Source organism: Delphinapterus leucas, chromosome 19, assembly GCF_059928025.1.
Source record: "Delphinapterus leucas isolate spDelLeu-1000000601 "Yukka" chromosome 19, BTC_Dleu_Yukka2, whole genome shotgun sequence".
Classification (NCBI taxonomy): domain Eukaryota; kingdom Metazoa; phylum Chordata; class Mammalia; order Artiodactyla; family Monodontidae; genus Delphinapterus; species Delphinapterus leucas.
In genome coordinates, this window is record NC_143147.1 from 62396250 (window position 1) to 62416542 (window position 20293).

The following is a 20293-nucleotide window of genomic DNA, read 5'->3' on the forward strand; positions in this document are numbered from 1 at the left end:
CCCTCCCATCGGCAGTGACTGCGCGCTTTTCGACCCGCCCGCGGGGCTCTGCGCAGGCGCGCCGGACAAGGGCGGGGCGCGCGGCAGAGACGTTACGGGGCGGGGCGAGACGAGCCAATCAGAGGATTCATTTCCGGGTGGCGCGGGCGCCATTTTGTGAAGAGGGATATAAATGGGCACTGGAGCCGGCCGCCGGTCCAGTTGCTTCTCTAGTGGAGCCAGGTGCGCAGCGCGTTCTCAGTTGTCCTAGTCAGGCCTTTCCAAACGTTTCCACGCGGAAACCAACCGCCAGGGGAGAGGCGCGGCGTCGAGCCGAGCTAGGCTGACGAAACCGCCGCCGCAGCCGAGCGCGCGAGCCCGCCGGGGCGTTAGTCCGTCGGCGCGCAGTCACGGGCCCCGGCCCGTCTCTTCAGAGCCATGAGTTACGGCCGCCCGCCTCCCGATGTGGAGGGCATGACCTCCCTCAAGGTGGACAACCTGACCTACCGCACCTCGCCAGACACCCTGAGGCGCGTGTTTGAGAAGTACGGACGCGTCGGCGACGTGTACATCCCGCGGGACCGCTACACCAAGGAGTCTCGCGGCTTTGCCTTCGTCCGCTTCCACGACAAGCGCGACGCTGAGGACGCCATGGACGCCATGGATGGGGCCGTGCTGGACGGCCGCGAGTTGCGGGTGCAGATGGCGCGCTACGGCCGCCCCCCGGACTCGCACCATAGCCGCCGGGGACCCCCGCCCCGCAGGTACGGGGGCGGTGGCTACGGACGTCGGAGCCGCAGGTAAGCGGGTGGGCGTCGCGGCCGGGGTTCCGGGCGGGCCTGGGTGACTCACAAAGGCCTGCCGGGGACACGTGGTGGCGGCCGGGCAGAGCCGGCGAGCCGCGAGAGGGCGGGGGCCCTCTTCTCGCGACCAGGGAAATGGCGTCTGGCGGCGAGATAATGGCGGTCTGGGCGGGCGGGCGGGGCCGCGGAACCCTAACGCGCCGCCGTCCCTGTCCGCAGCCCTAGGCGGCGTCGCCGCAGCCGATCCCGGAGTCGGAGCCGGTCCAGGTCCCGGAGTCGATCTCGCTACAGCCGCTCCAAGTCTCGGTCCCGTACTCGCTCAAGATCGCGATCAACCTCCAAGTCCAGATCGGCGCGAAGGTCCAAGTCGAAGTCCTCGTCTGTCTCCAGATCTCGCTCGCGGTCCAGGTCCAGGTCTAGGTCCAGGAGCCCTCCACCCGTGTCCAAGAGGGAATCCAAGTCCAGGTCGCGATCCAAGAGTCCTCCCAAGTCTCCTGAAGAGGAAGGAGCGGTGTCCTCTTAAGCAAATGGTAATGTCTGCGGGGCTCCGAGGCTCATGGCCCGAATTCAGAAATGGGGTTTGGAGTAGTTGTTTTGATCCGATTAATATAAAAGTGACTCCTCATGTTAGGAGTGCTGCTCTGAGCTAACTCGGCTTTGGGAGTAAAACTGAAGAGAGGGGTCTGCAGAAAGGATGTGTATGAAGCTTAGATAATAATGGCTGTTTCATAAACTGTTTTGAGACCTATTAATGAAAATGATTATTTCTTGCTGTTTTTATCCAACGTCTGCATTTTCCCCTTTAAAGCTGCGGTCTCCTGTTTGATAAAAGAATATTGGCCAGTATTGCAGATTTTAACTGATTTGGCTGATCCTCCAGGGACCAGTTTCTGTGGGCGTGTATTGGAGCAGGTTTGTCTTTAAATGTTAAAGATGCACTATCCTCTTAGAGAAAACAATCAGTTCAACTATTGTTGTGCTGACGGGACTTCCTATTCTAATGGATGTGGCGCAAACGAATTGCAAAAACGAAGCATTGAACTTTTGGAACCAAAAGTTTACAGGTATTGATTGCACTGGGTGGGGAAAGGATAGTGTGTCTTTAACTCTCAAATTGTTTGGTCCTATTTTTTAAAAGGAAAGGGCCCTAAGTAGCTCAGATGTTAAAGCATTCTGAAATGCCAAATGTGTTTCATTTGAAAACTAAAAACTTAAAATGTAGACTAATTGTCTGATCTCGAGTTGCTTTTGTTTGGATACAGCCCTCTTTTTTTTTTCTTTTCTTTTTTCCCCCCTTACCATTTTTCACCTGGGTTATTTGGCCAAGAATACATAAACACAAACTTTTAATGCTGATGGTAGCCTTTGTGAAGTTTTCCTAATTGGGCCTTTAAAACACTGATTAGTGGCTGGTTGGAACCTTTCTGTAACCTACTGGTTTCACCAGACCCTTAGTAAGTACTGAAATTAAAACCATGTGCACCTTTGGTGATTTTGTAATAATGGAAGGTAAACTGAACTTATTTTTTTTCAAACCTAGATGTGTCGACAAGCAACATAAAGGAAGACTTGGGGGAAAAGGACCCACGTACTCAGTAGTACTCAGTCCACTGAAGAGTCCTTGGAACAAGCAACTGGCTATTGAAAAGGTTATTTTGTAACATTTTGTCTAACTTTTTACTTGTTTTAAGCTTTGCCTCAGGTGGCAAACTCATTTTATGTGCCATTTTGTTGCTGTTATTCAAATTTCTTGTAATTTAGTGAGGTGAACGACTTCAGATTTCATTATTGGCTTGGATATTTGAGGTAAAATTTCCTTTTTGTTTATATAGTGCTGACTTTTTTTGTTTGAAATTAAACAGATTGGTAACCTAATTTGTGGCCTCCTGACTTTTAAGGAAACGTGTGCAGCCATTACACACAGCCTAAAGCTGTCAAGAGATTGACTCAACATTGCCTTCATACCTTAAAATTAAAAACCTCCGAAAGTTGGTGTAAATTGTTTGTATATGTTATTTACCTTCAGGTCTAAATGGTAAACTGAACCCAAATTTGTATAAAGACTTTTCAGGTGAAAAGACTTGATTTTTTTAAAAAAAGGATTGTTTACCAAACACAATTCTAATCTCTTCTCTTATGTATTTTTGTGCACTAGGCGCAGTTGTGTAGCAGTTGAGTAATGCTGGTTAGCTGTTAAGGTGGCGTGTTGCAGTGCAGAGTGCTTGGCTGTTTCCTGTTTTCTCCTGATTGCTCCTGTGTAAAGATGCCTTGTCGTGCAGAAACAAATGGCTGTCCGGTTTATTAAAATGCCTGACAACTGCACTTCCAGTCACCCGGTCTTGCATATAAATAACGGAGCATACAGTGAGCACATCTAGCGATGATAAATACACCTTTTTTTCCTTCCTCCCCCCCCCCAAAATGGTAAATCCGATCATCTTCATGTATGAACTTAAAATGTGGAAAATGTTAAGGAAACAAATGGTTTGTAACTTTGTAAGTACTTATAACATGGTGTATCTTTTTGCTCATGAATATTCTGTACTATAACCATTGTTTCTGTAGTTTAATTAAAACGTCTTCTTGGTGTTAGCTTTTCTCAGAATATGTCTTGGTCTTTTTTCCCCCGTTTACTTGAAAGACCTGTGCAATTATCTTGTGAATGTTACTGACTGTATAGAATTAAAATGAAATGTTTAATAGTTGATTTTTTTTCCCCCTAAGTTATAAAGTGGAAATGCCAGTTCAGTACCTACTATCCTCAATGCTCTAAGGTAGCACTTTGTTAAGGTTTTGAGTAACCCTCTTCTCATAAACTAATTTATGCCCTATTTTAATGACTTAGGAACAATCGAAGTTCTTTTTCTTATAGGAGTTTTAATTTTTGTTTTAATGGTTATGTGACCCGTCACAATCTAAAGTCAACAGATCTGACCATCTTCAGATCCACTGTAACCAAGCTGAAGTGGTCTGAGTCACAGTTGGCTTGCCAGGTTGCTAATCAGTATTGACATTGTCCCAAGACAGCTTTTAGGTATAATTCAGAGACTGTCCTTTGCAAAGGAAATGACCAGCATTTCAACAGTATGTCTTCCTGGAAGGGCAGATTCTGCTATATCTTCTTTGTCTGCACCAAAAGACTCCAGAGGAATGTGGACACATTTCATGTCCCACTTGTAGAGCAAAGCTTCAAGTGACCAGTCAGCACTGAAAAAAATAAATTATTTTTTAAAAACCAAGCTTTTCCTGTTTTGCTTTAGATATATTCTCATTATATCCTTAAACTACACACTGAATGAGTAGAGTAGTAAGGCTTGGGTTAACTTTTAATAAAATTGGGAGTAAAGCAGGATTGTTCAGGCTTACCTTCTTACCTGGTAAGTAGACCACAATTGGACCTTGGGGTTCTTCTGCATCAAAAAGTAAACTGTAGTTAAAATATCTTCAAAGTCTGGGAAGAAAAAACTTCTTAATAGACTTTAATTCCATTGTATCTCTGACTAAATTTACTACTGAGAAGAGCAAAAAAGGTTTACCTTCTGGTTCAAAGAACACATCGGATGCAAGAATAATGTCTTGCGGTGGTAGAGCCAGAAGATCCCGAGATACATGACCCCATGTGAGTCCCACAACATGCACCTGAGGCAGGTTATTCATTTGGCAGCTTTGCCGACAGATCTCTAGACAGTGAGGCAGCTCTGAACTGTCTGACAGTATTACTTCAGCACCGCATTTTGCAGCTATAATTCCTGGAAGGCTCACTCCAGCTCCAATCTAATGACAAGGTTAAAGGTTTTGCTTAGAACTGGAAAGAATTAATGGATCTTGGCAAATGATTTCTCATTTCATGCTTGCATTGGTCAATGTGTAAAGATAGTTTGCCATATCTATAAAACATGCCATAATTTAACACTGCTTTACTATGTGGCACTTCCTCCAGATTTGTCATGGCAGTTCTAATTGGGTCAAAGGAGTTATAACCCATTTCAGCATTTTAAAGGGCCCTCAATTCTGACAACCCTTAAACGGGTTTGAACTGTGAGGGTCTGTGATCTATAAGGAGCTAATTATAAACGACACCAGCTCTCTCAAAGCTCAGTGGGTGATGTGGATACACAGCCAGCCATTCAGTTGTTACTACCAATTATAAATAGCCTTCATGTGGCTAAAACCTGACAGGTCTGCAACATGACTTTCTTATATTTAATGGGATTTTCCAGTTGGGTCTTGAGAGCAGCAAGGAGCGTAAGCATACTAAGGAATAATACCAAGGAGTGCCTTCATAAATATTACTATTTGCATCAGTTGAAACACATGCTTCCTGTTTGAGGATGGGCATAGAGATTCCCGACCTTTACCGAATTGCTGACAATCATCACTACTTTGGGCCAGAAGTAAGCACCAAATGCCTTCATTTCATTTACATGGTTTTGCAAAAAAGAGATGTTCTTAAGCTTCTGTATTTAGGCTTTGGGTTTAAGCATAGTATTTCTGCTGTAAGCTTTCAGCAGTGGAGCCAGATGGAGTGGTGAGAAAGCATGGGATACATTTTAAGACTAAAAGGCTAGACAGTAAATATTAGTGTTTGTGGACCACATATGGTCTCTGGTGCATACTTTCTTTTTAAACACTTTTAAAAACATTCTTAGCTCACCTGCCTCACAAGCTGGCCAGATCATCCCTAAAAAATACCTAACAAAACCCAATAACCAGCATATAGACTTAAATTGGAAAATAATCTAGGATTTTCGCAAACCTCAAGGGCACTTGTACCTCTAAGACAGCCTTTCCTGGCAGAGATCCTCTGTGAAACCACAGGTACTGGGCCAGGACCACAGCACAGGGCCAAACATACATTCCATATTGAAGATGCAGGACCTGAAAAGAATTGTTTTGTATGCCATAAATAACTCATGCTGGAAGTCAGAATATTTATACAGGGCTTCCCTGGTGGCGCAGTGGTTAAGAATCCGCCTGCCAGGGCAGGGGACACGGGTTCGAGCCCTGGTCCAGGAAGATCCCACATGCTGTGGAGCAACTAAGCCTGTGCACCACAACTACCGAGCCTGCGTGCTGCAACTACTGAAGCCCACAAGCCTAGAGCCCGTGCTCCGCAACAAGAAGTCACCGCAATGAGAAGCCCGAGCACCGCAACGAAGAGTAGCCCCCACCTGCCGCAGCTAGAGAAAGCCCGCGCGCAGCAATGAAGACCCAATGCGGCCAAAAATAAATAAATTTGTTTTTTAAGAAAGAATATTTATACAACAATTACTGAGCGCTTGGCACTGGCATCCATTACAAAAACAACAGTTCCCTCTCTCCAGTTTGCATCCTATGGTGGGGGGAGGGTCGGGATATAAAACTGCAATACCATGTGATAGGCATTCTTCATACCTTCATTTACTCAACAAGAGTTTATCCAGGGCCTGAGTGGCTTAGTGGCTATTATAGGCTGAGGATGTAACTCTCTTGGAATATGAACTACATACACATATATTTATCTCCTACTGGGGAGAGACAAGCAACAAGTAAGCAAGTGGATATTTTTGGTTGCAACAAGCACAATGCAACAGGGTAATGTGAGAGAAATGGGAGTGGGCAGTGACCACAAGGGGTCTGCTCGAGATAGGGAGAGAATGATTCAGGCAAAGGCCCTGAAGCAGGAACTGAAAAGCCTCTCACTGGGCACAGAGAGCCCTGGCAGTGTGGGCCTGAGGGCTGGAGGCAGGGCTGCGTAGTACAAGCACAGGTCAGAGGCAAGGCAGAGGCCAGACTAGTGAGGTCTTGTAGGGCACGGGAAGCTTTGCTTCTATTTAAGTGCAGTGAGAAGATAACTGGAGGATTTTAAGCACAGGCATAACCTGGTAATGCTAAGGAGGAACAGTGGGGTTCTAGGATGACATCCTAGAAGAGGTTTGAGTAAGAGCTGAAGCCTGCAGTTAGGAAGGCAGGCAACTTACAAAGCCTTTGGGGAGGCACTGAATGATGAGAGCATGGTATTTAGGGAGGCAAGGTAACATAGCTCAGGACTCCGGAATGAGCCTGCCTGAGTTCAAACTTGAGATCTATAATTTACTAGCTGTGTGACCTCACTCAAGTTATTTAACCTGTCTATGCTTCAGTTTCCTCAACTGCAAAATACTATCTTCATAGAAAGGTTAGGAAGATTCGATGAAAACTACCTAGTACAAAGTAAGTATACAAAGTTAGCGATTGCTAAACTGCAAAATCGCAAGACTTTGTTTGCTAGAGCAAAGGGTGTCCCTCCTGGGGAGGTAGGAAAGGAGGCTGAAGAGGTAAAAATATCAAAGGTGAAGGAACTGAAGGTCTGAACCTAATCATTCAATACACTCAACAAAAATATTGGTGCCTAAAATATGCTAGGCATGATTAAAATGCCTGCCCTGGTGGATTTTACCCAGGAGTACAATGAAGGATTTCTGACCTGAGGAGTGAGTTATGCAGATTTCGGTGTTAAAAAAAAAAAAAAAAAAAAAAGTGTATCTGTTTTCACAAGGCCTATCTTCACCCACTCCCTAAATTTGGGAAGAAATCCAAAGGAGGTCGGGAGGGCTTTCCTGGCAGTCCAGTGGTTAAGACTCCACACTTCCACTGCAAGGGGCACGGGTTGGATCCTTGGTCAGGGAACTAAGATCCCATACACCGCGTGGCGCAGCAAAAAAAAATCCAAAGGGGTATTTCAACGTGCAGGCATTTAGAAACTGCCAGAAATGGGTTCCTCTCCAGCCTTCAACTCCTTTTAAGCTGTTTCTCATATTTAAACTGCTACCGCCAATACCTACACCACCAGCTGCTGTTACACATGAAAAGATGCTCAACATCATTAATCATTAGAGAAATGCAAATCAAAACTACAATGAGGTATCACCTCACACTGGTCAGAATGGCCATCATCAAAAAATCTACAAACAATAAATGCCGGAGAGGGTATGAACAAAAGGGAACCCTCTTGCACTGTTGGTGGGAATGTAAATTGATAAAGCCACTATGGAGAACAGTATAAGGAGGTTCCTTAAAAAGGAGGTTCCTTAAGGAGGTTCCTTAAAAAACTAAAAACAGAACACTACCATATGACCCTGCAATCCCACTACTGGGCATATACATACCCTGAGAAAACCATAATTCAAAAAGAGTCACGTACCACAATGTTCACTGCAGCACTATTTACAATAGCCAGAGACATGGAATCAACCTAAGTGTCCATCAACAGACAAATGGATAAAGAAGATGTGGCACATATATACAATGGAATATCACTCAGCCATAAAAAGAAATGAAATTGAGTTATTTGTAGTGAGGTGGATAGACCTAGAGTCTGTCATATAGAGTGAAGTAAGTCAGAAAGAGAAAAACAAATACCATACCGTATGCTAACACATATATATGGAATCTAAGAAAAAAAAAGAAAAAAGGTCATGAAGAACCTAGGGGCAAGACAGGAATAAAGACACAGACCTACTAGAGAATGTACTTGAGGATATGGGGAGGGGGAAGGGTAAGCTGTGACAAAGTGAGAGAGTGGCATGGACATATTCACTACCAAAAGTAAAATAGATAGCTAGTGGGAAGCAGCCGCATAGCACAGGGAGATCAGCTCAGTGCTTTGTGACCACCTAGAGGGGTGGGAGGGAGGGAGGCGCAAGAGGGAAGATATATGGGAACATATGTATATGTATAACTGATTCACTTTGTTATAAAGCAGAAACTAACACACCATTGTAAAGCAATTATACTCCAATAAAGATGTTAAAAAAAAAAAAGTCATGTACCACAATGTTCATTGCAGCACTATTTACAATAGCCAGGACATGGAGGCAACCTAAGTGTCCATCGACAGATGAATGGATAAAAAAGATGTGCCACATATATACAATGGAATATTACTCAGCCATAAAAAGAAATGGAGTTATCTGTAGTGAGGTGGATGGACCTAGAGTATGTCATACAGAGTGAAGTAAGTCAGAAAGAGAAAAACAAATACCTTATGTTAACACATATATATGGAATCTAAAAAGAAAAAGGTTCTGATGAACCTAGGGACAGGACAGAAATAAAGCCACAGATGTAGAGAATGGACTTGAGGACACGGGGGGGAGGGGTAAGCGTAAGCTGGGACGAAGTGAGAGAATAGCATTGTCATATATACACTACCAAATGTAAAATAGATAGCTAGTGGTAAGCAGCCGCATAGCACACGAAGATCAGCTCTGTGCTTTGCGACCACCTAGAGGAGTGGGAAAAAGAGGGTGGGAGGGAGACGCAAGAGGGAGGGGATATGGGGATATACATATGCATATAGCTGATTCACTTTGTTATACAGCAGAAGCTAACACAGCATTGTAAAGCAATTAAACTCCAACAAAGATGTTTAAAAAAATGAAACACTGCAATGTGAAAGTGCTTTGAAAAACTGGAGATATATAAAATATAATTGCTCTTGAGAGAGTTCGGGGTCAGCCATGAGCTGAAAGGAAGCAATGCCAGCCTGAGAAACTTTATTTGGTTAGTGAGGGTTGGAAATCCCTTCCCCCCGCCCCCAGAAACTGAATTAAGAAGCCCTTCAACAAGATCAAAAAAATATTAGGTGTCAAGAATGCCACTTTTCTGGCAAGAAATATTAGGTATGGAAAGGTCTCCTTCCTAGCAGGGTCTTCAAATTTCTTACTGAAAGACATTTAATCTACCAAACGGCTTCGTACCAAACCGTTTCGCTCTGTGGTCCAGCCTAAGGCGGGAAGCCGCGGACCCCCCTCCCTATAGCCCCTGGTCGGCTGAGAACCGCTCCAGCCCCACTGCGCTTCCCGGCGGGTGCCTCCGCACGCACCTGCGGGACGCGGACCTCCAGCACGGCCCCCTCAGCTCCCAGGCCCGGCTCCTCCGAGAACCGAAAACGCTTGGCCCGGACCACATGCCCTCGGAGACCACGCTCGGTCGGAGGAGAGTCGGTGGCCCCCGGGCAGGCCGGGAGCAGGGGAGGGCGCCGGGTCGCCAGGCTGCCAAGCTGCACGCGCGGGTGCTCTCAGACCGGCTCGGGCCGTCTCCCCGGCGCCACGTCGGGTCGCTACTACCCGACGGCAAAAGGGGGTAAGCACCCCTCGGGCGACGAAATGGCCACGTGGCGAGAACAGACCCGAAACCCGGCCAACGAGACACAGAAGACAGGAAGCCCCAACTGTGAGGTTGACGGAAGCCGGCCACGAAAGAACAGCTGGCTGCCGGAAGTGACGCGAACCGCAAGGTGGTGCGGGAGAGGCGGGGCCGCAGCGAGGTGGTGCCTCGAGCGTCTTGACCTTCCCAATATGGCGGAGACCCGGCGTGTGTGAGGGCGGACCCCAGAGGCTCGGAGGCCAATGGCTTATCGCAAGAGGCCGTAGCGGGCGGGGAAGACGGCCGACGCAGGCCCAACCCGAGGCTCGGGAGGTGGTTAGGGAGTGAATTTTCTGGAAGGCGACTTTAAAGGCGCCGGGCTGGAGCGAAGGACGATTTGGTGCCGCCGCCGCCGCCCGGATCGGGGAGGGGACGCACTGGTGGCAGGAAGCGAGCTGCGCCAGGGTCGTCGCGGAACCAGCTGGTGACCCTGCAGGATGAACCACAAGAGCAAGAAGCGGATCCGCGAGGCCAAGCGGAGTGCGCGGCCGGAGCTGAAGGACTCGCTGGACTGGATCCGGCACAACTACTACGAGAGCTTCTCGCTGAACCCGGCGGCCGTGGCGGTGAGCGGGCCGCGATCGCGGGCCGGGCGGGGCACGGGCATCCCCGGGAGCTGCGCACCTCTACCGGGGCCGGGGTCCGCGCCCAGCACGGCCCCTGGAGTTACGATGGGCTCGCCCGCACCCCGCGGAGGTCGAGGTCATCGGGGCCCAGATCCCAGGGTGGGCCTCCTTCTATGCGCCGCAAACGCGCCTGCCGAGGCAGCTGGAGTCCCACGCCTCTGACGCCCTTCACGAGGCCTGTCACCCCTGCATCCCTTTGGGCGGCGGGGCCCTAGGGACGCCGGCTGTCAAAAGCCACGAGTGGAAGACGCGAAGCCCCCCATCCCTGATGCGGTGGCGCTCGGTGCGCAGTGCCCGAACACACGCAGGTCCTTTTCCCTCCCTAAGAGGAGCCGGAAATAGAATCTGGTTCCTTGGGTATGTGATTGCTAATTGGCCTTGGGGGACACCCTTAACCGCCGCCGGACTTTTTTTTTTTTTCTTTAATGCGATAGGTCTTTTCTGATTCCCTCAGGACAATGTGGAAAGGGCAGACGCCTTACAGTTGTCGGTGGGTGAATTTGTGGAACGTTACGAAAGACCGTACAAGCCCGTGGTTCTGCTGAATGCCCAAGAGGGCTGGTCCGCGCAGGAGAAATGGACTCTGGAGCGCCTCAAAAGGAAATACCGGAACCAGAAATTCAAGTGTGGTGAGGATAACGACGGCTATTCCGTGAAGATGAAGATGAAATACTACATCGAGTACATGGAGAGCACCCGAGATGACAGCCCCCTTTACATCTTTGACAGCAGCTATGGGGAACACCCCAAAAGAAGGAAACTTTTGGAAGACTACAAGGTGCCCAAGTTCTTCACCGATGACCTTTTCCAGTATGCGGGGGAGAAGCGCAGGCCCCCTTACAGGTAAATACTGGGCAGTGGTATGGTTATAATCTTGTCTACAGCAGCAGGAGCAGCTGAGCTCAGTCAGCTAATCTATTTCCAAAACAGTAAGTGGTTCTCTCTTGGCTGCACATGGCACTTACTTAGAGGGCTCCTCCTGCCTGGGCATCAGGATTTCTGAAAGCTCCCCAGGTGATTCAAACGTGCAAACAAAGTTGAACCAGTGATCTCTAAGGGATGTTTTAATAGTTCAAGTCCAGCAGTAAGACATGTTGGTGATTTTTCCTTTTTCTGTTAGGGGTCAGTCCATGCACAATTTCCTCAGCGTTTCTGCATACCAGAATGTGTGTAGTGTTTGAAATAACGATAACATGTTTGTGTAAAATTAAAGCTTCTTTTGTGGTGTGTATGTGTGGTTAAATTACACGTCATATCTTGGATGTTTCCATCCTTTAGGTGGTTTGTGATGGGGCCACCACGCTCTGGAACCGGAATTCACATCGACCCCCTGGGAACCAGTGCCTGGAATGCCTTAGTCCAGGGCCACAAGCGCTGGTGCCTGTTCCCTACCAGCACGCCCAGGGAACTCATCAAGGTGACCCGAGAAGAAGGAGGGAACCAGCAAGATGAAGCTATTACTTGGTTTAATATCATCTATCCCCGGACACAGCTTCCAACCTGGCCACCCGAATTCAAACCCCTGGAAATCTTACAAAAACCAGGAGAGACTGTCTTTGTACCAGGTACAGATGAACTGAAAGTACATTCTTTGAATTCAGTAATTTGTAATTTTGGAACACAACTATATAGGGGGAGTCAAAGAAATCCCTCTGCACGCTGACTCTGGGTGAACTGACTGGTTCCCGCCTCTGACCGTGATGTGTTGCTGTGTGCTCACATGCTCAGGGGGCTGCTGTCCACGTTTCTTGTAACCTGAATGTATAATGACTGTTGATAAACTTCCTGTATGTAGAGAGCCTATTCATTTTTATTCCTAGTAGATACTTAGTGTCTTTGTTTATTGAATATGTTCAGTGACTTGTGCTTAATTTCTATAAATGGGGTTTTTGATCAGTGTAGCACTGGGTGGATTGAGTCAGGAAAGAGTGACTTAGGAGCCAAGAGGCAGGAAATCCTACACCTGAAAACTACACTTTGTTTTGATAGGTTGAGTGTGGGAAGTAAGGGTGTTCAAGATGGGCATCCTCCATCTAGAAACTGAAGAACTTGCTACCTTTACAGTTCTGGTCACAGCTTTGGATTAACAGGGCCTGACACGTTTACTCTGTAAAAGGGCCAGAGAACAGATATTTTAGGCACTGCGGGCTGGGTAGTCTCTGTGGTAACTGCTCAGCTCCGCCCAAGTGGCAGGAAAGCAGCCACGTACAATCCATAAACGAACAGGTGCAGCCAAGCTCCAGTAAAACTTTACACAAACAGGTCGTTGGTGAGTGCTGCCCTCAGGAGGAGCATTTACCTCTCTGGGTCCTATGTCTCTAAAGCTGTCCCTTGTGGACAGGAATCCCCAGGTTCTGAAGTTTGTGTTGTTTGTTATGTGAAGTTTATGTCATGGAGCGATTGTGTGTAGAACCAATCCTGTTTAACTGTTTACTTGTTGGATTTCAGGAGGCTGGTGGCACGTTGTCCTCAACCTTGACACCACCATTGCCATTACCCAGAATTTTGCCAGCAGCACCAACTTCCCTGTTGTCTGGCACAAGACGGTAAGAGGGAGACCAAAGTTATCAAGGAAATGGTATAGGTGAGAGACTTTTTTTTTTCTTATTTTTGCTTTGTTCCAACTTCTACCCCAGAGATAAAATGGAAAGAGTCCACTGGTGCCATAACATGTGCTGATTTTAGACGGGCCTGGGAAAAGCCGGGGCCGCACAGCCTCACGGGGAGAGGAGGGGGTCCAAGGTCAGGGGTAGTTCTCAGGATATTTGCCAGCCTTGAGGTGACAGAGTAAGACTGCATGTTTGATTGAAGCCACTCGGTCAAAACATGGTCACAATTGGGATTGTTCCTCGTTTTCTGTTTTGTTTTTGGTTTGGTTGTTTCCCAAAGCTAGCACTAGCAAAGGAAGCCGTTTTGTTTGGGTTTTATTTTGGTTATTTCTTTTTCTTACCGCAAAGCATTATTCCCATTTAAACTTATGACCTTCAGTTCTTGTGAGCGAGGTGACTGCCCTGGAGACTTAGCTCCTCTGTTTATCCACAGAACAGATACAGCACGGGCAGCGGCAGTGCAAGCCACCCCCAGCCACCCCGTGCCACTGTGTCCCAACCCTGACCTGGAGGGACCAGCTCTCGGGGTAAGAGAGGGATTCTGGCTTGTTCAGTGCTCAACCTCCCTGCTGAGAGGGCCAGCAAGGGTGGTGGCTTTGTTCTCCCCAGATTCTCGGGCATCTGAGGCCCACTGACTCTGTCCCGCAGGCCGCCGCGTGCTGCCGTTTGGTCACGCTGAAGGCCGTCCTGAACAGCAGGTCTTTTGTCCCTGGCTGCAGTGGCCGCCAGAATAGGTTCCAAGGGGAGGGCTGCCTGCTGCCCCGACAGTCCCGTTCAGCTTCAGCTTCCAGCGAGGGGGGACCCTCTCTGTTGCTTGATACTTCTTGTCTCTTACAAACCAATGTAACCAAGCCCAGCTCCCATCGTTAAGTACTGTGCTGTGGAAAGGAGAGGTTAACAAACAACAGCTAGGAAAGGTTCAGGAAAAACGACGAGCGAGAGAGATTGTTTCTCCCGAGGGGAAAACTAAGACTAACTCGAGGAAGATTTGCCTCACGTCTCAGCAGCACGTCTGTCTCGTCTGCACAGCGGGTAGCGAGTTGTGTGTGGCTAGTTTTCCTTTCAGGAAAGCCTGAGCAGCATGGGGGGTTTCGTCCCCAGCCTGTGGATCCGCGTGTCCTCAGCACCGTACAGGCGCGTCTAGGAGAGACAGGGCTCAGCTCTGAGTCTGGGGTGCTGCGTGTGGGCGTCGCTGCCTGTCCCAGCACTGAGGACCCGGGTCTTGTCTCTCAGGATCTTGAGGCAGGAGCACCCTGAGTTGGCGGTGCTGGCTGACTCCGTCGACCTGCAGGAGTCCACGGGGATCGCCTCCGACAGCTCCAGCGACTCGTCCAGCTCCTCCAGCTCCAGCTCGTCCGACTCGGACTCAGAGGTGAGTCCGTGCTCGCGGCCCAGGCCTCCGGGGCTGGTCGCCCTGAAAACCAGCTGTGACCTTCCCGCCTCCTACCCGGGAGGGAGGACGCTGGGAACGTGTTTCGCTTTCTTCCAAGAACTGCAGCTGCCCACGTTCTCGCTGTGGGGTGAATTTTGCCCGTTTTACAGCTGTGCATATATTAGTGAATCGTTACAATCATCTCTGGAGGTGAGAGGAGTGTCTGGGGATTCTGTAAATGACCCGGGATCACACAGCTAGCGGACACTGGTGTCAGGATTCCACCTCCAAGAATTCTCCAAACTCAAAGCCCACGTTAGGAATCTCCCCCATGGATAGTAAATTATAAGCCTAGAAACTCAGCAAATTCAGTCACCTTGTTTAAGCTAACACAACACTGGGTAAGAGCACCGGTGCTTTTAGCAGATGAAATGCCTGTCTCATGACTGTGTGATCCACTGATCCTGCCTCCTCTTTGGAGGAGGCCGTGTGTTTTATGAGTGTTAAGTGCTGTGCAGTGAAATTCCACGATGCCATCGCAAAGTGCTGGCTCTCACACACTCTTAGAGGGGGATCTTGATTTCAAACAAACACCCCTTCTGTTAGAGAACACTGGAGGGACCCTTGGGGTCTGAGGAGACGGATATCCCGACTGTGTCCTAAATGGCCCTTTTGCCTCAGGGAGGCGTGGACAGTATCGTGCTGTCTCCTGAGGGCCGAGGTTCGTTTAGCGAAGAACTGGGCTGTATCCAACCGAACCCCTGTTTTTCTCCTCCCATGTCCAGTGCGAGTCTGGCTCTGAAGGCGAGGGGACGATGCACCGCAGGAAGAAGAGGAGGACGTGCAGTGCAGTGGGAAACGGGGACACCACCTCCCAGGACGACTGTGTGAGCAAAGAGCGCAGCTCCTCCAGGTGACCGCGCGTGGCTGTCGTCTGTGTGCAAGGATGTGCCTGCAGCCTGCGGCAGGGCCCTGGGGGGCAGCCTTGTGGATCCTACAGACCCGGGAGGGCCAGCGAAAGCCAGAGAATGAGGATGCTCTGGGAATGGGAGTCCAGTCACTTAGCATTTGCTACAGTAGCTTTTTTCTCCACTACCGATGCAAGTGAACGTGGCTTGTTTTATGCATAAGGGCGAGAATCTACGATGTGGATGGTGCCAAGGGAACCCTTTACATTATTTAATAATAAAAGTTAAATTCATTTTATATCTTGGGATCTTTTTTCCTGGAGAATACCAGAATATCCCCTTGTTGCTCTTCTTGTCATGATCTTGGGAGAAGATAGTGTTTCCGCTGGTGGGTGCCCTTGATGGGGAATTGATAGTTACCGCAGTAAAGTAAGAGAATGCTGAGAAGTTACCTCATATCTTCTGAAGAGCCTGAGGCGTGGCCTCCTGCTTTTTCTCCCAGTTTGCCACTGCTGCTTTGAGCGCTTGCAGATTCCTTATAAAATCTTAATCATGTCTCCAATGGGTTTTGGTTTTTGTTTTAAACCCTATAGGATCTAAATAAATTAAAACTTGAGATAAAAATCCATAAGCTAATCTTTTTGCAAGCACCTGCTCTGGTGCTGGGCACACCACAGGCTCCCACTGAAGTTTGGTGACTCTGCGTGCATCCAGGGTCTTTAAACCCCAGAACCCTGTTGTCCATGTGCTGCTAGTTGAAGTGTCAACTATAGGTAGCATTAAGAGGTGAGGTTTTGGACTTCCCTGGCGGTCCAGTGGTTAAGACTCCGAGCTTCCAATGCAGGGGGCACGAGTTTGATCCCTGGTTGGGGAAGTTCCGCATGCCGCCTGACAAGGCCCACAAAAAAAAAAAAAAAGAGAAAAAGACGTGAGGTTTCAAGGAAGATAGTGAAATACTGAAGCCTGTGGGACTCTGTCTAAAGTCCCTTACTGCTGCAGCTGACGTTCCTGTTACGTTCTTTGTATCTCCAAGCAGCCTAGCACTTGCTTAAATGTGATGAACAGGACGTACGTTCCTTTCTGTCGTCTTTTCCTCATTCTCTGGGGTCTGGCTGGAATTCCGTGGGGGAAATTCGGGTGTCTTAATCAAGTGGATTTATCGACTAGATGGTGCATTTCTCAACCTGAGTTGTCCTTTTCCCAGGCTACTTAGATTTCTCTTCTTGCTTTTTTAAGTTTTTTCTATATTGTAGACTTATGTCTGCCCTTGGGGTGTGACTTTGTAAGAAAAGTTTTTAGAGAAAGCCCTACCATTACATCAGCCTGGGGTCCTGGGGGTCCTGCTTTTAACATATCCTTCCAGCTTTGCCGAAGCTGTGCTGTCTACATGCTGATTACAGGCAGTTGTACTTTCCTTGGCAGGATTAGGGACACTTGTGGAGGCCGTGCTCACCCCTGAGCAGAAGCTCTCCCTGAAGTGGCTCCCACGTGAGCTGTTGGCGGCCACCCAACTCAGTTTTCCTGTCTTCTGCTCCTACCTTCTCCTTTGTCTTCTTTGAATTTGGATAATCCTCTCTGGCCCAAGCTCCCGTCTCCGGTCAAATGCTGTTTTTTTCTGCTTACTGAGACTAGATTGTCAAGAAGTTAAAAAACTCTGCATGCTTAGTGAAGCACCGAAGGCCTCCGTGATGTCGCGTGAGAAGGTGCTGTGCTTCTCCTTTACAACCAAGCTGGTCGACCTCAAGGCTGGAGGGTTGTGATCCTTTGAATGCCTTGTCGCATCTGTTGCCTCGCTGGTGTTGGCGAGGGGCCCCTGCCGTCCACGTGGCCGGCTGCACGCAAGCGGAGACGCCAAGAGTGGTGAGCGGTGAGCTCTGTGTGAAGAGATTACATGTAAGGACCGCGAGTGTGCCGCCTTCCTGTATGCCGTCATCCGTCCAGAAACGCATTCGGTGGCAGTAACCCGGCCACTCACCACTGCCTAGTGCTATCTTAGGATTCGTTACTTTTTCTCCACAATGAGAGAGGCTGTTAAGAGTCCAGGGATAATTTTGTCATCACAGAACTTAAATTATAAACAGGGCCAAGTTCTTAAAAGATTTGTCACCATCATTCCCACCACGTGATCCATAAGTCAGAAGCTGTCACTCTGTAAGAGGATTCATGATAGTGTCCCCACTTCTTGGACCTGCAGACATTAGGTGGGGATCGTGTTACATGCTGGGAATAAATGCAGAGGTGGTGCCTCTGGCCTTTGGGATCTGTTTAGGCTTCTAACTAACTCTGGTAGGGACTGCCCAGCGGGTTCCATCTCCTGCCCTGTCAGTTCACCTGCTCGCCTTCATCTGTCCCTAAATTCACCCTAAGAGGGGGTTGTTGAGGGCGTGCCCCTGTGAAAAGCATTTTCTGGGCTGGAATGAGGAAGGGAAGGGCACCGGTAGCTTGGGGCCGAGGAGCTTCACTGGTGCAGAGGTGTGTGGGCAGGTGGCTGGAGCTGTATGGTGGTGTCTCTCAAAAGCCTCCCTTCAAGCAGGTGTGATCAGGGAACTCCTGGTCGCTTCTTTGCCACATGTTCCATGTTTGATAGACCAGTTATCACTTCCTGACTCTCTGGGTCGGTCATGTGGCTTTTACTCTAGAAGGCTGGTCCCCTATTTTGTCTTCGTCCAGTTTTCTGCATTCTGAAATGCCAACCAAAACACGCGTCTGGGTTGGATGGAACGTCTGCTCACTTCCTAGCATCGCTCTACCTGCCACTCCCCCTCACTGGCCCTCTGGCTCCAGTGTCTGTGGTTGTGAGCAGATCCAAACCCTGAGAGATTTTATTCATATTTGAATGGCATTCCTCCTCGTTTTTAAAAAACTTTTCTTGACATCTTCAAAATGCTTTTTTCCTTTTCCCAGTGTTGCTACCGGGCTGTCTGTCACACTCACTCCCTTTCCTCTAAAATCCATACCAACTGCGCCTCCCTCCACTTCAGTTGAAAGGATGAAACCACCAAACAGGCTTCTTGCCACCAGGGGGCGCGGCGGGATGCATTTGCAGCAGCAGGGATTGTAAAGTGGAAGTTTGGTTTGAGAGACTAGCCACCCAGTTTTACTTCCCCAGATGCCAAAAGTGATTCCTGTTTGAAAAACAATACCCAGATATAAGGGATCCAGCCCGTCTGACAGGCCCGCAGTCACCTCTCCTGAAAGTGCCTGGGTAGCACGGATTACATTTGGGTCTCGCCACCCCACACGAATGACTGTGGGACACTCTTTCGTTGTCTTAGCCAGGCCAGAGATTCAGAAGCCCGCCTTTTACTGTCACTGTGGGCCAGGCAAACACACCACTGTGGAAGCAAAGTAGGGCCGAGGTGGGGAAACAGAAAGCAGTGGAGTGTGGCTGGGTGATCACGGTGAGGTAGGAAGCAGGAACCAAGGGTCCATCTGTTCTAAAGTTAACCTTTTCTACCCACCTGGCGTGAGCTACTCCTTTGAGTGGTGTCAAGGATAGTAAGGAGAAAGATACAACATTAAACTATTTTTAGAGATTATTTTCTGAGACGACAGCAGATCTTAAAGCCGACAAGCTGGGTCCTGGAAGAAAGGATCCGGACTAATAACTACTGTAGAGGAGGAGTGGGGTGGGCGAGACAGGAGCGGGGGACCCAGGACATCAGGAGGGCTCTGGGTCTTTGGGGATGAGGGAGGTGCCAAAGGCTTTACCATCAGCCCAAGGTGGTCAGTGCCGCACACAGGGGCCTCTGGGGCCAGTAGCGCTGTTGTGTTGAGGGTGATGCCTTTGAGGGGAGAGCCACCAAAAGCAGGGACATCATTCACGTTTTGCTCACGCTTGCAGATGCCCATTTGTTAATTATTAAAACAGTCAACAAATGTTTCAGCACCAGGCACTATTCTAGGTGCTGTAGACGCCACAGTGATAAACGCAGCTCCCTGACCTCGTGGAGCTTCACAGACAGTGAAGTTGGCTGTTGTTCACAAGGGCCACGGGTCAGAGTGGGTAGAGCCGTGCACGTCCATCTCCGTGACCAGAAAAGCAAGTTCAGTCCTTACTAAATGCAAGTTTATGAGATCTTCATAAAAGAACATAATTATAATTATAGCTGTATTTTTAACTTAGGACGCAGCTTCTTTGTGAATCAGCTAAAGGTATTTAAACAAAGGATCAGCAAGAAGGTTGCTGGTGCAAGTGCTTTACACATTTATTAGAGTTTCCGCCTTGATATGCTTTAGGACTCCAGAAAAGAGTGTGGGGTGGAACCGGGGTTTTGTAGTAAATGTAAAAACCACTGTCTAGGAAGTAGGCGTATAAGCACGCAGCTGTAGGTTTCTTGAATTGTATGTAGCATTTCCACAAATAAGTCGTTCCTGCTGTGTACTGGGTCCCGCTGATGGTTCCATGTGGAGTCTGGTTTCTCCTCATACTCCACCCCTCCCCGGCTTCTGTCGTGATGTTACACGGATGTTACATTGTATGCAGCAAAACTGCAGAGGTGGCTCTCAACTTTGTCTCATGATTCAAGTTCAAAAACTTGGAGCACCTGGCCCCATCCTCTGCTCTCCCGGGAGCAGGAGAACTGGCCCCGCCTGCCTGCTGTCTCCGCGGGGACTGGACACTACAGAGGAACTGGGACTGTCTGCTGAGAGCCTGGTGCCTCCTCCGGGGTCACGTAGAGCACCCTGAGCGCCTCCTAGTTCTGCTTGGGTCTTACCCGTGGGGTCTGCCACCAAATGCCGGTGGGGCCGCAACTGGATTGGCATTTTTAACTTTTCACTGGGATGAAACTTGTTCATCATTTTAAATAAAGCAACTTGATTTGGG

At 48.7% G+C, this 20293-nt stretch overlaps 3 protein-coding genes across 12 annotated transcripts; 2 read left to right on the top strand and 1 right to left on the bottom strand.

Moving 5' to 3' along the window:
- Positions 1-195: 195 nt before the first annotated feature.
- SRSF2 (serine and arginine rich splicing factor 2) lies at positions 196-3387 on the top strand. Of its 7 annotated transcripts, XR_002646825.2 has the most exons (4): positions 196-779; positions 1002-1312; positions 1591-1694; positions 2323-3387. XR_002646825.2 is itself a non-coding variant. In XM_022589498.2 (3 exons), exons 1-2 carry the CDS (start codon positions 418-420, stop codon positions 1303-1305), a joined length of 666 nt encoding a protein of 221 aa, XP_022445206.1. In that variant the 5' UTR covers positions 196-417; the 3' UTR covers positions 1306-1312; positions 1591-3387. The 7 variants fall into 7 exon arrangements, 3 of the variants coding, with proteins under 3 accessions (XP_022445206.1, XP_022445205.1, XP_022445207.1); XM_022589498.2 differs by having other exon boundaries at positions 1591-3387; XR_002646824.2 differs by having other exon boundaries at positions 197-779; positions 1002-2431; positions 2938-3387.
- A 270-nt stretch (positions 3388-3657) lies between these two features.
- METTL23 (methyltransferase 23, arginine) lies at positions 3658-9732 on the bottom strand. Of its 2 annotated transcripts, XM_022589500.3 has the most exons (5): positions 9628-9732; positions 5556-5660; positions 4319-4556; positions 4149-4233; positions 3658-3989 (listed from the first exon to the last, which is right to left on the bottom strand). In XM_022589500.3, the coding sequence occupies exons 2-5, from the start codon at positions 5637-5639 to the stop codon at positions 3824-3826; spliced, it is 573 nt and encodes a 190-aa protein (XP_022445208.1). In that variant the 5' UTR covers positions 5640-5660; positions 9628-9732; the 3' UTR covers positions 3658-3823. The 2 variants fall into 2 exon arrangements, with proteins under 2 accessions (XP_022445208.1, XP_022445209.1); XM_022589501.2 differs by lacking the exon at positions 9628-9732 and having other exon boundaries at positions 4319-4558; positions 5575-5644.
- Positions 9733-10103: 371 nt separating this feature from the next.
- On the top strand, positions 10104-20293 carry JMJD6 (jumonji domain containing 6, arginine demethylase and lysine hydroxylase). 3 transcript variants are annotated; one of them, XM_089901640.1, is made up of 7 exons: positions 10104-10516; positions 11031-11419; positions 11855-12141; positions 13025-13122; positions 13624-13712; positions 14419-14557; positions 15343-20293. In XM_089901640.1, the coding sequence occupies exons 1-7, from the start codon at positions 10388-10390 to the stop codon at positions 15472-15474; spliced, it is 1263 nt and encodes a 420-aa protein (XP_089757766.1). In that variant the 5' UTR covers positions 10104-10387; the 3' UTR covers positions 15475-20293. The 3 variants fall into 3 exon arrangements, with proteins under 3 accessions (XP_089757766.1, XP_089757765.1, XP_089757764.1); XM_089901639.1 differs by lacking the exon at positions 15343-20293 and having other exon boundaries at positions 10106-10516; positions 13025-13160; positions 13619-13712; positions 14419-14551; XM_089901638.1 differs by lacking the exon at positions 13624-13712 and having other exon boundaries at positions 10108-10516; positions 13025-13160.

Bases quoted from the DNA above. Each gene is read 5' to 3' on its own strand.
- SRSF2 (XM_022589498.2), top strand. From the start codon at position 418: ATGAGTTACGGCCGCCCGCCTCCCGATGTGGAGGGCATGACCTCCCTC. The intron at 780-1,001 runs GTAAGCGGGTGG...CCCTGTCCGCAG, and splicing joins TACGGACGTCGGAGCCGCAG to CCCTAGGCGGCGTCGCCGCA.
- METTL23 (XM_022589500.3), bottom strand. From the start codon at position 5,639: ATGTATGTTTGGCCCTGTGCTGTGGTCCTGGCCCAGTACCTGTGGTTT. The intron at 4,557-5,555 runs GTACAAGTGCCC...CCTTGTCATTAG, and splicing joins CAGGAAAGGCTGTCTTAGAG to ATTGGAGCTGGAGTGAGCCT. The intron at 4,234-4,318 runs GTAAACCTTTTT...TTTTCTTCCCAG, and splicing joins TGTGTTCTTTGAACCAGAAG to ACTTTGAAGATATTTTAACT.
- JMJD6 (XM_089901640.1), top strand. From the start codon at position 10,388: ATGAACCACAAGAGCAAGAAGCGGATCCGCGAGGCCAAGCGGAGTGCG. The intron at 10,517-11,030 runs GTGAGCGGGCCG...TGATTCCCTCAG, and splicing joins TGAACCCGGCGGCCGTGGCG to GACAATGTGGAAAGGGCAGA. The intron at 13,123-13,623 runs GTAAGAGGGAGA...TCCACAGAACAG, and splicing joins CTGTTGTCTGGCACAAGACG to ATACAGCACGGGCAGCGGCA.